Below are 17,121 nucleotides of genomic sequence, written 5' to 3' on the forward strand. Positions count from 1 at the left end.
CAGGCGCAGAATGCATGTGCTAGTTGGCCATTGGCTGTCCTCTGTGTGCTGTGTTCAAGTGTCACTTTTTCAACCCGACTGCCCCAGACAAAGCTGAAGCAACACACACAAGGTTGGCCTTTGTCACTGCTGGGTCCTTCATGTCGACTTGGTGCGGCTCTACCCTTAGTCACCACTGAGACCTATTGGTGTCTGACAGTATCGGTTTATACACTTTAGCTTCTAAAAGGCTGCAGCATTCACAGTACTGATCCAAATCTTCAGAGGTACTTAGTGACAGATGATCATGTCCGTCTTCTGCTGTGTAGAAGGAAAGCAAAGCCAAACTTCCAGATGAAGCTCACACAGCTCAGTCACGTTATATTAACAAACCAACCCCAGCTACATGTTCACAGTAACTTTACTACGAACTGTTCTCCCGCACATCAGGGCAATAATCAGCTGTGGGGGTGTTTGTAGGAGGGTGGGGGTTGCCACTGTGCAGCTAATCCTCCTCTTTGTTTGCCTTAATTACCATCACAGCTGGACAGCCACTCTGTCCTCCTCCCACCAGCAGCCTCCATCCTCCCCTCCCCCTCAGTCCTAGCTCCGATGGGGCCGCACTTTTCACGAGGGGCTTCAAATACAAACAGAGCTGAAACCACAGCAAGATGAAGACCACGGGGCTGATGAAAACTGGATCATCTACAGAGGTGAAAACCAGCCCCAGAGCAGAAATGGATCCAGTACAGGCTTACATCATCAGAGCTGCAAATCTCACATCAGTACCGGAGTTTGAAAGGATGCTGCTGGTGGTTTTTCATGTTTGTGTTATTCTGCACAAATCCCATCCAGAGACTAAATACAGTTTAGCATCTAACCAGAAGTGCTGTTATTGCACTTCTGGTTAGATGCTAAACTGTATTTCGTTGCCTTTTACTTGTGCATAGGTAATGACAATAAAGTTGAATCTAATCTGATCTAATCTAACAGCAATAATGAATGCAGTCTACTCACAGCGATGTGTCAGTCCACACCCTGGTTTATCTTACCGGTCTGTGCCATAGACCTCCAATGTTTTCCAGCAGCTACCAAACACAGCCCACCGAGCTACACCAGGGTCTGGGTTCATACACATGACACCGACCTTATGCTTTGACCAACTTGTCTTCATCTGGTCACCAAAAACTGCCCCTGGAGTTTGATCCTCATCTCTCCGAATTGTTTACTTGTACTTCCTGACTAGTTCGGGTTTATTTAAGCAGGATACCTCATTATGACCAGATCTGCTCTGCAGGACCTGAGAACAAGTTTGCATACTGTGATGCAGCTCACTCCAGTAGGGGTTGTTGGGAACCAGTCTGTCCCAGTTCCAAGATGCTGTGAGGAACTTTTACAGCCGGTCTCTCCTGTGACCTGGTGTCTGGTTATGTTAAATGTGTGTGCAACTTAGGTAGCAGGGCCTTCTAAATGAAGCTTGATGTTTTATCATAGAACCAGATGTTTGCTGACACAGATGTTCATATTTTCAGCTGATGATTCAACCAATGAGCTCAACTTTTACAAACAGCACCCCCATACTGTCAAACGCTAGGTGACTGGAGCAGACATGTTTATGAAGTGGCAAGACTGGGAGACATCACTTTTAAGTGGGTGAGTATTAGGAGTCAACTGTGTAAGTACCCAGTCTCACCATGTGCCATGTTCCAGATGAAAGAGTGACCCACTAACAGAGCTGCTGGGACGCTCCACGTAATCCCATTGAGTCCAAGACAAAGGCTCCAACTGATAGCCTGCCCAGGAGCAACAACAGCCTTTAAACGCAGCAGCTGGTTGGGTTTCACCGCAAACAAAGCAAGTGCAACTACCAGATGAGCTGGAAGCCTTTTCACCGTGCACATCACAAACTCACACAGGAAAACTAACCTGATAGTCACATCTCTGAAACTGCTCCTGCAAGTGTTCACAGAGCAGATGGACATGCTGCAGCACTCCAAACATTCAGGTGATTTTTTCAGTCTCAACAATGTGGCCAGCCAGGGAAATAGCATGCACCCAACGCAGCCCGTCACCACAAGAGCTGCATTGTGTTTGGTACTTGATGCGTTAATCACCCCAGTTGAACCAAGTCCAGCTGTGCGTTCCACCGTGGATTTGGAGAACCAGATTCTCTGCTGCACTGCTACAGACTGAACCTGGCTGCAGCCGGACAATATGCGGAGCAACTAATCCTGGACAGGCCTGACGTCCTCACAGTACGTGTTCCTCTTTAACAGCTTCATAACATTTACTCAGATTAAAGACTTGTGCTCATTAACAGGCTGAGCCTTGGTTTTGCTTTTTGTCTTGGTATGTCCTGGTTTTTACTTTTGTTGTGTTATAAGTATCCATCCATTTAAAACATTTCAAAACAAAACTTACTCTACTTCTTTTTTGTTCCTCCACTTTTCCAGTTACACAGTCAGTCCAGTCCATTAGCTGCTACACGTTTTAATAGGGCTGCAGCTTTATTGTCCTTAACAATAGTTAAGGTCTGGAACTGCTAATCTCCTACAGCCTACGGAGAGTCATTCAAACTGCTTGTTTTTCTTTGCCAACAGTCCACAATCCAAAGAGGTACGTTTATGACCACATGACACACAAAAGCACCAGATCTTCTCATTTGAGAAGCCGCAAATGTTCCGCATTTTCTTGCAGAATGACAGATTAATTTTGTGTTAATTAACCCTGAAGTAAGGAGAATAAGACAGGAGTTCTTACTGAGCAAACTGCCTAAAATAGTCCTCACCCTCTCCTCTGTGTGAACATCAGAACATGAAGCTGTGCAGTTGGCATGTTGCTGCTGCAGCACCTTCCTCTGGCTCAGCCACTGTTGGAAAAATAAAACAGCTGCTGCAGCAACAATGAGCCTTTGTGAAACGCACGCAACCAAGAAAAAAAAACTGAAAACAGGACAGTATGCAACACATTTCATGCATCACTGGAGGAGCCTCAGTTTGTGTTGCAGTCATGCTAACGACCAAGAAGACACACACACGCAGCAGGGGGTGTGACTGATGAAATCAGGGCTGGGGTAGTTGTTTGTACAAGTGTGCAATCCCAGCTTTGTTCCACACTGCATTCATCCTGCCAACATGTAGCCTTCATCACAACAGACACCTTAGTCTCAATGCAGGTCACGTTCACACCTGTAGCTCAGACTACAGGAAAAACAACACAAAGATCCACTGTTGTCTTTGAGTGCTGGTCTGTCTGGAATGAATATGCAGTCACCTGGACTGACAGGTAACTCACTGATGTCATCCAGCATCATCAGTGGCGAGAATGCACTTTACTGAACCACGGGTTCAGGAATGTTCTCTGAAAGTGCTCACCAGAATCCAATTACAAGTCTATTTATCAAACCTGAACCCTGTCAACCCTGAGTAGTTTGTCTGGTGGATGCTAAAGCAGCACAAGAGGCTCCATCTCACATGGCTCCGTCCAGCGGCTGAGTCATGCTGAGCCTTCACACCGGCACAAACACACTGACCCAAAAGGACAAGTGCAACAGAACCTACTGGCCCCACTAAACAAGGTGTGAAAGCACACTGGTAAACAGGCTTCAAACACAAAAGACAACAACTAAGCCAAGGTGATCGCTCTTTCTGATGTTAACGGGTCTGTTAAATCGTACGTGGATATTTATGTAAAACTTACATGTTCACTACTGATCAGGCTGAAGCCTTCAGTGGTGTGTGATATCACTGGATGTGTTTCATCAACACATACTGTGATTGCACTGATCACATGTAGGCTCACAACTTTATGTTGTATTCAGCTAATAATGGCCAACACTCAGTCGGCGCTGTGAGGCCAAAGTCAAAACCCGTGCTACACTCCAGATGTTGGTCCCAGTGTTCTGACTCCAAACCTCATCCGACATAAACAAGAGTACAATTCTGAACGAACTAAGATCAGGCTCCAGTTCCAGGGAGTGGCTCAGTGTGACTTTTATCTCCAACACTGTGGGGGATCAAACACTGAGAAGGAAGAGTCTCCATGAATAGAGGCCCAGGAGAGGAAAGGAAGAAAGACGGGAGAGGGAGAGCGACAGCCTCACATTTAAATAAAACTAATGAATACATTACAGGCCTCTTTTATGTGAGTCCTAATGGATTTACATCCTAATCCAACGCTGAAAACACGATAATGAAGGACGGGAAGAGGAGAGTGTGTGGTACACTCCGAGTGCAGTGTGACAGTCTCAGCAGGTGGAGCAGAGCCTGAAATAAACAGCAGCTACTCTCCGTTGGACTCCTGAGAAAAACACAAGCAGCCAAACTGAAAAGACACATGAAGCCAGTGTGCTGCATGAGCTTACAGGCACAACACAGGAGGGGTGCAGCAGTCTACACTCAGTTTATTAGGAACAACTACACGTCTATCAACTGAAACTCCTGCTGCAGATGCCCTCTCTAGTTGATATGTACAAGACAGTGCTGAGCTCCTCGTCTTCACAACACAGGAAAAAGTTCTCAACAGTGCCACTGGTGTTCCATTTCCAGGGAAATCTGATTGACGGCAGCCTGCTGGAGGAGCAGCTCAGCAACCCTGCAACCCAATCTGACCGAGGACCAGTTCCAAACAAAGCAGTACAAACACGCCCTCCTCCTGTTGTTCAGGAGCCAAAGCCTCGAGGTGCATTCAGGTGCAACACAGAGTGAAACGCTGCCCAGTGTTCACACAGATCTGACCAGCGGAGACGTTTTTTTTTTTTTTTAACCCCAAACAGTCACTGAGCTTTCCTCCACAGTGATAATACAAGAGTTTGAAGTGAAAACATTAACTGCTGAAAGTCAGACTCACCCTCGTTCTGGATCCAGAGCAATGGCCCTTGGCTGGTCCAGCTCCTGCCAGAATAAAACTTTCCTTAAAGACCCGTCCAGCTCCGCCACCTCAATCCGATTTGTTTCTGAGTCCGTCCAGTAAAGTTTACTCCCTAACCAATCACAGGCCAGACCGTCTGGAGAGGCCAGACCCGGCAACACTGTCTGGACTGCGCTGGCTCCCGACTGGTTGAACACTGTGCGTTTGATGGCCTCCTCGCTCACATCGCTCCAGTAGATGAGGCCCTGAGAATAGACATAGTCCACGGCAGCAGCGTCTTCCAGCCCTCCCACCACCACCGTGGCGTTGGCCTTTTCATGTGCCGCATCCACGAGCCGAAGGTCACGCCGGTTTGCATACAGCAGTAACGGCACAGCTGGAAGAGATGAAAACAATGTGTGATACAGTGAAAAACAACCAAAATACACCATTTAAGCTGTGGAGATGGAAAACAGGCCAAGAATCTTCCTGCAAGAGTCTCTATCATTTATAATGTGGCTGCCCCCAAACAGTCGAATAGCCGAGCTATTAGTCAGTCGGCTGAGACTCTTCTAGTAAAGTCTTTGTTTATATTTTAATGTATTTTATTCAGCCCTAGCCATAGTTTGTCGTCGTCTTCTCCTCATTTTGGTGCCAAGCAGCCGTTTGCTCAGTACTTCCCCCTGTGGTTGGGGGAATATGCACTTCAGTGGTGACACTGTCCATACATTAAGGTACAAGCCACATAAAGATGAAATTTGTATAAATTAATATAATTTTATAGCTGTGTTTCCACTACCAAACCCTAATGAGCCATAAACCCAGTACTTAACCATCACTGAGCATAGCCTCCGGGGTTGACGCCGACCGCCTTGCTTTCTTTTTCCACTGTGTTTTCTCTGTTGTGGTTTGTTTTTAGGAGGGAGGGGCTGCTCCCCCCCCCCACACACACACAGTCAGCTGTGTGTTTACACGTGCTTGTAATGCTAATGCTTGAGGTGTGAAGATGCCGACATTTAACCAATCGCCGGCGACTGCTCTACACACACGCATACCCTCCAACAAGGTGGCTGGTTTTGTTTACCCATCTCCGTTACAGTGCAACGCACAGCCATCAAAATGGGACTAGGAAACTAACAAAATGCAGGGGGAAAACATTTCATTGAGGAATTGTAAATAAGAGAAACTGTTTGCAGCGCAAGCTGGCGCACATCAAATGCACGGTAACAACATTCACTGTGGTTTTATGACAGAAGAAGCTTAAACCTGTTGGTAAACTCAGCTATAACCACATCTTAGAAGAAAAAAACTGCATATAAGCGCATTGTTTCAACAGAAATCTAAGTGTGCTGCCTGTCTCGTTATTCCGACAACTCCATACGGCAGCCCAACGTTGGATACGTCGATTTAAAGGGGTCGCAATTTAACTATTGCATCATATGCAGCTGTCTTTTATTGATTTTTAAATGCTCAGAAACATGATCCTGTCACTCTTTTGCATTTAAACATTGTTGTTATTGTGGGTGACATTACTGAAATTCATACCAGTTCATTTTCTGACTTTCTGGACTATATATGTAATTAAAAAAAATTAAGAGAGAAAAAGAACAAATTGTTGACTAGTCACACTGAAGAGCCGACTGACAAAATGCTAAGTTGGGTACAGCCCTAATATCTAACCCCTTATATATTGTCAGCGAAGCTGTAAAAACGGGTCCCGGAGAGAACCAGGAAACACAGACCACTGAGGCAGCACTGACCTTTGATGATCTGGAAATGACCTATCAGGTGGAGCTGCAGTGCACCATCAAACAGACTGTCTTCTTTACAATTAGAAGTCCCACCAGAACAACAAGAATATTTACAAGAACTACTTGAATGTCCACTATTCAAGGAGGAAGAGACCAAAGAGACAACAAGCCAGAATAAGATGGTGAAGTGTTACTCTCAAAGGAAAGCACACTGGTGACAGGAACAGTCCCAGAGCAGGAAGAAGAGTATATGGATGAGTCAACTTGTACTCTCCCATTACACCGCAACCAATGGCAAATAGAATGGCAGACTTGGAGGATGAAGAAGGAATGAATGGTAATGATGAAGAGATGGATGAAGATGTGGAATATGTGGTAGTGGACGAGTGGTACGCAAAACCCGATTTCGAGGTGCCAAGGGGAAACAGCAAGCAAAGTTGGAAGAGAGAGAATGATGAAGCTGAAACTGAAATGCATAGAGTAGAAAGTTATTTAGTAAGTAAGGGTAATCGTAAGATGACTCGTGTAGTTTGTTTCAATAAGTGTATTTAGATATGTAAGGCTAAAATAAGAAATGTTGGTATGGAAAAAAGTAATGAAAAGTGATTTTACATTCAGAGAGAATCTATATTAAAAAAGTGAATGATGCTGAGCCAGAAAAAGGGCAATAGTGCACACATCCCTACAAAGAGGAACTGCGGGTAGTGTGCGTGTGTCAAAGAAAAAATAAAAAGAGAAAGTTTATTGAAAAGTAAAAATGATGGTAAAGATTTGATTGATAATGTTTAATCAATGTCTAATCAATGTTTAGTCAATGTTTTTATTTTAATGCATTGATAGTTTGTGCAACAGTGTGCAATTCTGATGGTTTAGTTAAATGTGATGATGTGAGATTCTTGTTTTTTTTTTGCCATTAGAATTTATTTCTTTTTTTTCGAGAAAAGATAAGTAGATTATGCTGAATCACAGTAGGGTGGAGACCAGTTAAAGGCCAGTGGACTGAGCCTTGACAGTAAAAGATATGCAATAGTTCTGAGAAACAAGACTTTGCATGCCAAAATAAGGTCAAGACTGGAAAATGTGGCATCTGGTTGGATGGAAGGGCTAACCCTATGTCACAAAAACCCTGGCAAAAAGAGGAACAGGAGAGCCCTTCACAGTTGTTGCCGGAGGCTCTGTTCGGTTGTTTTTCTGCGTTCCAGAAGACCCGTATTGCAGACAAGCAGGCCAAGTGTGATGATTTTAATCAGTTTGATAGTTTAGATTGAGATTTAGAAACAGAAGTTGTTGACGCATTTAGATTGTAAGCCAATCAAAATGACTGTTTATGATTTTAACATTTTGCGTTATTGCTTACTGCTGTGCTGTTACTCTTTTAAAATCAATATAAAATTCTAAAAAGGTTCAACTTTCTCTTTTTATTGAGTCAGTTAATACTATATTACTATTATTCTCATGATTTTAGTATGGGTATACACTTTTGAGTGTTTAAAGCTGTGTATAATTGGTAACTCAGACTATAATACTAGTAGTTTGAATGTAGCCAATTCCTGAAAAGAAAATCAGTGATGACTGATCATTAACATTAAATTACTGATATAATTTTTAGACAGTTATTTAAAATAGACAGATATTTTAAATAAAATAGTTAATTATTTACTCTTTACATTATAACTCAAATGTCCCATCTTAGAGAACAACTTATGTCAACTAAATACTGTGCAAAGGAAATAAGGCCTTAAGTGGCCAGTGTCACAGCTTTTATGGGTTTTTCAGACAAAATGTAACACTTGCTCAAAGAGCCAGAGTATACTGGTTCCTAAAGGTTTCTCATTAGAAATAACAACTGAAGGTATAAGGAGGTAGCTGCCTATAACTGCAGGTTGTTATTAGTTGGGAGGATTTGAGGTCTTGTCCTGAATTAATAACATGTAAGAGGGAGGTCTGCCGGGAACTCTGTTTGCAGGGTCATGGTAGTCAACTACTGAGTGAATACCTCCGTCATAAAACCCCAAGCAGTGTTTGGAGCTTTAATATGTTTCAAATACGCCACCTTAGTGTGAGAGGTTAAGCTTTATTCCTATGTCCAGGGGTTAGCATATCGTGGCCTTCAAACAATATTTATTCCATTTGTTTAGGATTGATTTTGCTTAGTTGGTGCCCTGGTTGAGTTTACTGGATGAAAACAGACTTCCAAACAGAAAAAACAAAAACATGAACATAAAGACTGGACCTTTCTCAGTCCTACTGGGGGTCCAACCCATCCACCCCCCTCCCCAGCAATGTTTTCTGACCGATCAGATGTCCAAACCACCTCTTCTGGCTCCTTTAGATGCAGCGGCTCTACTTCAAGCTCCCTACAGATGTCCAAACTCCTCAAAGAGCTGCTCCACTGGGCCAGAACCAGGACAAAGTCCACGTTGCTCCTCCTGGATCTGAGGTTCGACAATCCGTCGGAGCCTCCTTTCCCTGGCTTATCCTTTCCTACAGAGGCTGAGCAGCATGTTACCCAGATAACTGACACACTCCCAGCCTGGACCAAGTCCTGCCTTCCCTTCCCAAGCTTCCATAGCTTCTTGGACTCCACTAGCACCTTGGTTTCTGTGAGTACTGCAAGTCCCATCTGTTGCTTCAGGAGACCCCTGGGCTCTTTCACCAGCAGATAAGTATCATTAAGTGATAATCTGTGGCTTCCTGGTGTTGACATGTGATGCTGTCTGATATCTGCTCAGGAATTCCACAGTGCTGAACCACCCTGAATCAGCTTTAAGAAAAGAGTACAGCATATGGTCAGCCTGGAATCGTGTGTGTGTGTGTGATGTGGGGCTGGGGAAGCGAGGATCAGCCGGGGACTCTCTGCTGGATCTTGGCTCTTGGCCTAACCCACAGTTTAACACATCCAGAGCTACACAACGACATGAGATCAGAGAAGGAGTCACGGCGAGCCTCAGCTCCCACTGCCGGCCTGTTTTCACTGCACTCAGAAACACATTTAACAGTAATGAAAATGATGGTTGGAATATCAGAAGCTTCTAGTTCCTGGAGAGTAACAGTCGGTCACACACACGTTCAGGTTGTGTTTTCACACCAAACACACCTGTCCTCTTCTTAAATGTGAGAGCTCCTGCATTCACTGGTTTTCTATCACAGTGAACTGAATAAAACACCTGAACATGGCAGCATATTAAAGATCTAATGCAGTGGTTCTCAAACATTTTTTGTCATTCCCCTCTTAAGAGGGTGGGCGAATTCTCAAGCCCCACTTGTCAAAAAATGAAATCGGCCAATTTTTACATTTCAAATGTATTGAAATATCAAATAACACCAAGTTCAAAACTGATAAAATATAAGTGCAATTGTATCGTTTGACAGAGGGATAGTTTTCAATTTTGCTGCACTTTTCTTATCCAGCATAATCGACACCATGTCTACAGCAGCAGGGAGAATGAGCTGCTCAGCAATTGTGTGCGATTTTTTGCACTGGACAATTCTGTATGCAACTTTGAAGGAAGCCATTTGTGCTTTGCTGTTCACTGATGCAGATTTTATCGTGCAGTTTTCCTGCTGCCGGTTTTCTGCCAGCTTTCTTTCAAAGACGTCGAGTGGCTTATTAACGTTACAGGGGTGTGTTGTCTCTAAATGTTTTAATTTGATGGGTCTCATGCTGTCTGCTGCCAGCGGTTTAAGACACAAGACACACATGGGTCCCTCCTCTGCCCCCACCATTCCCACCATGAATCCTTCATCATATTTCCTTTTCAGATGGTTTTTTGGTTGATAAGGCTACTGCCTGTTGTTTCTTTCTCTGCTTGCGCTGAATTGCTTGCTTTTTTCGTGGTCCATGTAACAAACATCCATTTATGTTATTATGTCCAATACATACATTATTGGCCCTCTGTGTGAATGTTTCCAGTTAACATGCCGACGGTAAACCGTTATTGTTGCACTATGGTTCCACTTTTTTCCCCCGGGCCCTGAACTGATGTTATTTTAATTTACTTGTATTAATGACCAATTTCTAATTTTCTCCATTCATTGCGCCCCACCTGTCATGTCTTTATTCCCCACTAGTGGGGCACACCCCACACTGACCTAATGCTTCAACAGCAACAACAACAGCACCATCCTCAGCTGCACCCTGACTCTTCTTCTCGTGAAAACACGGCTTCCTCCAGTGAGATATGCTGTAGTGTTACATGTGAAGATCACCAGAACAGAAAATCAGACACACTGGAGAAACTTTAACTAGACAACATTCCTTGAAATGATCAAGCAATAATCGGAATAGTTGCAGATTCAAGATAAGGCTGTTGATCCCGAAAAAAATCAGCAAGGGGAAACTCGATTTTGGAAGAAGAAAGAAATCTCACCCTTTCGTTCTGACTTCTCTTCAAAGCCTCTCCTCCAAAACACAACGTGCACTGCCTGACTACTACTTACAGATGTCAGGAAAAAAATTAATGCCCCCCAAACAAAACCAATAATTACCTGTCCAGCAGAAACACGGCCACCACGGCATCACTGTTCGGCCACCTTTGTTCTCTCAGGTGTGCCGTTGTTCAAAAGCAATGTTGATGTTAATTCTAGTTTTACTTCTTGCAGCATCCAACTTCTTTTTAGTTGTAACTTTCTCAAATATAGTGTTACCCGCCCACATCTGTGGCACGCTGCTCTTGATTCTCCTTATGTGGCCGCTTTTAGTTAGTATAGTAACGACAGTAAAGCAGCGGTTAGTGCTAAATGACGTTACATTAAAAACTGAGCTTTCTTTGTTGCAGGATGTCTCGCATACTGATGCGATTTCTCTGACCAGCCGCTAGTCTGCAGTGTTTACATGTCACCGTTTGGTATCACCTCTGCTCACTTGGAACCTCGATGGAGGTGATACCTGGTCATAGTTTTGGTAACGGGCACTACCCCCAACACCTGACTGATACAGTGAAACACACAAAAAAAATCGAGTGGATCTGGTACCAGGCAGTGGACAATGGTCTTATATGTCTTAAACGGGAAGGCCTGGCCTGTAACAACAGTGAACCAAAGCTGCTGGGGTACCTTCTCTGCCATAGCTCGCTAGCTAAACAGAGCAGGAACACATCTGCCTGCAACTGCAACCCCTTGTGGGAAACTCTTGGCTCATACATGGGCAGATTGTTCGCAAGTAGGAAGTAGGTCAACAGGCTGGTTGGTTGTCCATTGGTTTTGCTTGGGAGGAGTAAAATTACTGGTCAGGCTTCGTTCAGCTCTGCTGCTGCCACAGACAATGGGTTTGTTTCTTTGTTGTCAGTGTATTTAATGTGCTCACTGCCATCAAGCTTCTGCTGAAATTGTTGATCAGGTGATTCATTTAAGCTCTGAACCATAAACACATTGGAAATAAACATTTGTTGTTACGGTCTTAAATATTACAGACAAAACTGATTAATCTAGAAAATAATCAGCAGGTGAATCAATAATGAAGATAAATGTTAGCTGCAGCCACATCTTATTTAATAATTTGTTTATATTTGTATGTTTTGACCATATCTTGCCAAAGACAAAACAGAAACAAGTTTCTGGCTTTAACCCAGATTTGATTGGTAAGTCAGCTCTGTGTGCTCAGTCCTGCATTTTGAGCTGCCACAATTCGACTATTAATCATACAATTTGACAATTAATCACACAATTCAGCGTGAGCAACTATTTTGAGAATCAATTAATCATTTACGACATTTTTTTCAAGCACGAATGTCAAAAAAAATGCTGTTTTCACTCTGACACGAAGGGTTTTCTGGTTCTTTGTTTTGTGTGTTTATAAACTGAATATTTTTAGGTTTCTGACACATGGGATCATCTTGGCCTTGGAAAGATTAATCCACAATAAAAACAACTAGTAGCTGCAGAAATAAAGGAATGAAATAGAAGCATGGCAGCAGAACTGTAAGTCAAGTTGATATCACATTAGCTCCTGAGGATTTCCTGCTACATCAGTTCTCTCCTTAGATTACAGGAAAATATGGGAGAAGTGTGTTTATGTATGGTTTGATATGTTTGGACATATTCCACTTGATTTTGAGCTCTGTCATCTGAACACGGACTACAGTGAAATAGGTTTCTAGTGTTATTGTGTTTTACCCTAAACTTAACTGCATGTTAGGTCTTGCACTCCCGAATTTACCTTTAGCCTATTTTTGTCAAATAAACTTGTCTAAATCATCTCAGGTACAGTATCTGAAACCTTCAACCTCGGGCAACTGCAGCTTAGCAAAACACAACAAGCCATTCTACCAGGACATATCTACAAGCAAATGTAATGTAAACACTAGGAATGAGCACCGAGATAAATATCTGGTGTTGTAGGAGCTTTCTGTGGTCAGACACCGTTAGCAGGCGGCTAACTAGCCAAATGACTGGATTACATAGCATTTGTTGTGCTAACTGCTGCTCTCCCTGGGTCTAAGGTTTCATCTGACCCAATCTGTTTGGGTGACAAAATCCAGAGTTAGCAGAGGAACAAACGCTGCGGAGCTGCTTAAAATAACACATCCACTCTGAAAACACAGACTCAATGAAAGATATCTTGGCTGTGAGGACTCTAGGGGGTATTTTTCCAGCTAACACGGGCTGTTTGTGGTTTTACTCTCCCGTGATCCAACAGCAAACAGGCGGATAAGCACGCATAGCTGGCTGGCTAATGCTATCTGCAATCCCAGGATTGCGGGCCCTGGTCTAGACACAGCTCCAAATATCCCCCGCTAAAGCTGCTTTTCCCGACTGTTTACAACACTTTTATACAGCCACAGAGCAGATACAGAGGGAACACGAAGATAAAAGGCTGATCTGAACAGAAACTCACCTCGTACGAGGAGACAAAAACTACACAACAACAGGCACCGCAGCAAGACACCCATCTTTCTCCCGTTTCGTGGCCCTGCCGCCGCTTTCTCCTCAGCGCCGGCTTCCCATCGCTGCGGCCGCCCCCTCGGACAAAAATAGCGAGTTTAAACCTCAAACTCCGGTTATAATTCAGAAAGAATGTGCGTTAAACGATCCCGACTTCCATCCTGGCTTACTGGTTGCTCGCTAACGGCGTCGGACCAACTCTCACACTGTCCTGCAGGAAAACCGTCGTCTCCTTCCACTGTGAGGAAGCTACTCCCCCCGCTTCCACCCCCACCGCTTTCTATTGTTGTTCTGATTTCATGCTCTCCAGCCAAAGATAAAGTTACCATATAGAAAACGCCCCGCTGCCCGCACGGTTAACTGCTGCTAAACTAAGAAAATACAGCCCGGGTCCTGGAAAGGAAAATGTCACGGAGCCGAAATTCATCCTCGCATTCTTGCGGGACTATTTTATCACAGCAGCGCGTCCAGTCCGCCCGGTGAGCATGTTGTAGTGCTGGAGGAAGTATTCGCACACCTCGCTGAAATAAATGTGCTAACACACCTCTGCTATTATATTCTGGTACAAGTAAAAGTGCTGCACTGAACGTGCTGGGCTGTTGAAGTAAACGTGGGACTAATGGGCCCGTGTATAGTACTCCGTTACAAGTAAAAGTCCTGCACAATAGTAATGAAGTAAAGCACGTAAACGCAGGTGCGTTCAGGTTTAGTGGGACATTTCAGCCCATGGACGAGGGTTGTACGGTTTGGTGGTACAAAACCTTCAAGTAACCTGTTAAAAACTACTTAGAGGAACAAATCATGTTAAATTTCTACAACACTAATGATTTGACATAAAGAGGGAAATCAAATCAAATGATTAAGGAAAGCAAAATCAAGCAAGAGAGAAAACTGTCTCTCTATGGATGAAAGGCAGTAAGAGCACTGTCCGGCAGGACAGAAATCAGAGTGAGCCACCATCAACTCAGCAAAATGTTATCACCTTTTACAGCGTACCATCCACTTCCATCTGACTCCTGATTCCCTGTTGCCAGTAGCAGTTTGGATTACACTGACTTTAACATTAAAGTCAGTGTCCCAGTCAATTTATGTTCACGTTTAGCCTACAAAACTTGTTACCTAGTCATACCTATGAAAACCTTTTTTTTTAATTGGACCAAAATGATAACATTAGAAAATCTGATCATAAACCAAAGCACTAGACAAAGAAACATGCAACATGATGAAAAAGTCTAAACTTTGTGAAAAGGTCAGACTTTAAAGATTACCCTGAGCATTTCAGGAAATGGTTAATGATTCTCTGAGTGATTTACATTAAGGTTAGGTGTTCTGAAGAATTACGAGTTCCAAAACTCGGGAATGATGTCTTGACATTCATTTTGGGGTTTGTAATGACTTTCTCAAGAAAACGACCATGTTCAAAAATCACATTTTTTAATCCTTACAAGAACATAACATCAAATGTATGGAAAAGCATTACTTCACAAAACAAGACCAAACTCTTACCAGCAATATAATTAATTAGAGTAGAAACCAAAGCATTAGAAGTGAAAACAAGAGCGCAGCTTCAGGAGGCTCATCAAGCTGCTGCTGCCACCTGCTGGTGGACGGACGCAGCAACAGCTTCGGCTCCATTACAAACTCACTTATCATAGGAAAATAGTGCCTGGCCAGTGTCGTCCTACCTGTAAAAACCAGACAAACGTTTAAAAATAGGCAGGTCATATTATTGAAAAACACAGGGTAAGGCAGTGCATCGATTTTCAAAGAATTGCATCCATGGTTTCGATTCCTATCCACCTGTGAAACAAGAAAAATGTGGACGGGATACAAAACAACACAGTGAGAGAGCGAGTTGGTGGTTTAAGTGGCAATCACAGGTTCGTTTGGCTGAAGCATTTGGAAGTAAAAAGACATGCAGGTGTACATCATATACACAAAGGGTACACGAACCCCGTGGTGAAATGGCTGTGTCCGCTCATATGGTCCAGTGACTCTCTAATTCAGCTCCACTTCAGAGGCTCCCTGAGTTTCGGGGAATAAAAATATTGCTGTTTCTTCTGTGTGTCCGTGGCCAAAAGAAGCTTCTCTTCAGTCTGCAGGAGGCTGAGAGGACCCACACTTCACGCCGAGGCAAAATACATCGGTGCCAGGAACAAAACGCAGATGATTACAACCAAAAAGCCAGAATCATGAGAACATTCTGAGAATAAAGTCAGATGCTTACAGGAGCTTTTACTATACAAAGATGTGTTATGACATTTCTTCCTCATTACTACAACAAATTATTCCACTTTTAAAGAGGAATCTACTGTGACAATTACATGCACATTGCCCCCTCCTATGAAAAAATAATGCAACATCAGAGGCTAGTGCATTAGTTTTAATAGCACAGGACTGTGTGCACTATCATTTTTATACCATGGCCACTCACCAAAGACCAGCCTGTTGTTCACTTGTATTTCAGGTCAATAAAACAATCACTTTAAGCATAAAGAAACTGGGGACACTAGGTCAGAGTTGTGTTGTCATTTCCAATTAATGCACACCCTTTGACCAATCAGAATCCAGTATTCTCTGTGATAATACTTCGCCTTTTTAACAAATTGAAGTGGACATTCTGTTAACGTGTAGCCTATTGCTGTTTGGAAATTAAAATGTACTCAGGTGAATGGTAACTATCTCAAATGAACTCCTTTAAAGTCATGCTAATTCTGAGCTTCTGTTTTGCGAGTCAAACACCTGAGAGGCGTTTTTCTGGCTCACACCTCATAGTGCAGGTCATTGAGCTCCAGTCTTGTGTAATGCCGTCTGTCGAAGGACTCCATTGCCTTACGGCCACCGATGGCTAGGGCCAATGTGAGCACAGCAAGCCCCAACACCGTGAACGCCACCACGCCACTCTTCACCGCGCCCTGTGCCGCTCCTGTTCGGTCCGCCTGGTCAGACTGGACAGCGCCCTTGGGGACGATGACCAGACTCGCGTCTGGAGCTGTCCTCATGGTGGACAACTCGGTGGTGGTAGCAACTGTACTAGTAGGAAGAGGAGTAGTAGTGGTGGTGGTAGGTGTAGTAGTAGTGGTGGTGGTAGGTATAGTAGTGGTGGTGGTAGGTATAGTAGTGGTGGTGGTAGGTATAGTAGTGGTGGTGGTAGGTATAGTAGTGGTGGTGGTAGGTATAGTAGTGGTGGTGGTAGGTATAGTAGTGGTGGTGGTAGGTATAGTAGTGGTGGTGGTAGGTATAGTAGTGGTGGTGGTAGGTATAGTAGTGGTGGTGGTAGGTATAGTAGTGGTGGTGGTAGGTGTAGTAGTGGGATGAAGAGCAGTAGTAGTAGAGGGGGTAGTAGTGGGTGTAGTAGGTGGAGGAGGAGTAGTTGTAGTAGTGGTAATGGTAGTTCCTCCGTTGGGCTGTGGTTTGTCAGTTGTTCTATGTTCTGCCTCTTTGCCCGCCGTTACCACAGGAAGTGATGTGGAGGAGCTCAGAGTCAGCCAGGTGGTGGTGCTGCTGCTGACAGGATGAGGCTTTCCTTTTTTGGCCATTTTATTTTGCTTTTTGGTGACTTTGATTGGCTTTTTCATCATGATGGTGGTTGTAGCAGGAGCTGTTGTGGTGGTGGGGGGAGCCTGGGTTACCGCCGGCATCGAGGCGACAATGACGATGG

The 17,121-nt window shown here is 43.9% G+C and overlaps 2 protein-coding genes across 2 annotated transcripts in view; both read right to left on the bottom strand.

Annotated features, from left to right (window-relative positions):
• Positions 1 to 14,034, bottom strand: part of lrp6 (low density lipoprotein receptor-related protein 6) — a 40,457-nt gene extending 26,423 nt beyond the window's left edge. Inside the window, 2 exon segments of the mRNA XM_020613439.1 lie at positions 4,828 to 5,224; positions 13,414 to 14,034. Coding sequence (XP_020469095.1) covers positions 4,828 to 5,224; positions 13,414 to 13,468 — 452 coding nt within the window. The 5' untranslated portion in view covers positions 13,469 to 14,034.
• An 859-nt stretch (positions 14,035 to 14,893) lies between these two features.
• Positions 14,894 to 17,121, bottom strand: part of mansc1 (MANSC domain containing 1) — a 4,547-nt gene continuing 2,319 nt past the window's right edge. Inside the window, exons 3-4 of the mRNA XM_020613440.1 lie at positions 16,229 to 16,899; positions 14,894 to 15,145 (exon numbers count right to left, since the gene is read on the bottom strand). Coding sequence (XP_020469096.1) covers positions 15,110 to 15,145; positions 16,229 to 16,899 — 707 coding nt within the window. The 3' untranslated portion in view covers positions 14,894 to 15,109. The remainder of the gene's footprint in view (positions 15,146 to 16,228; positions 16,900 to 17,121) is intronic.

This window comes from Monopterus albus, unplaced genomic scaffold (assembly GCF_001952655.1).
Source record: "Monopterus albus unplaced genomic scaffold, M_albus_1.0 scaffold134.1, whole genome shotgun sequence".
Lineage (NCBI taxonomy): Eukaryota > Metazoa > Chordata > Actinopteri > Synbranchiformes > Synbranchidae > Monopterus > Monopterus albus.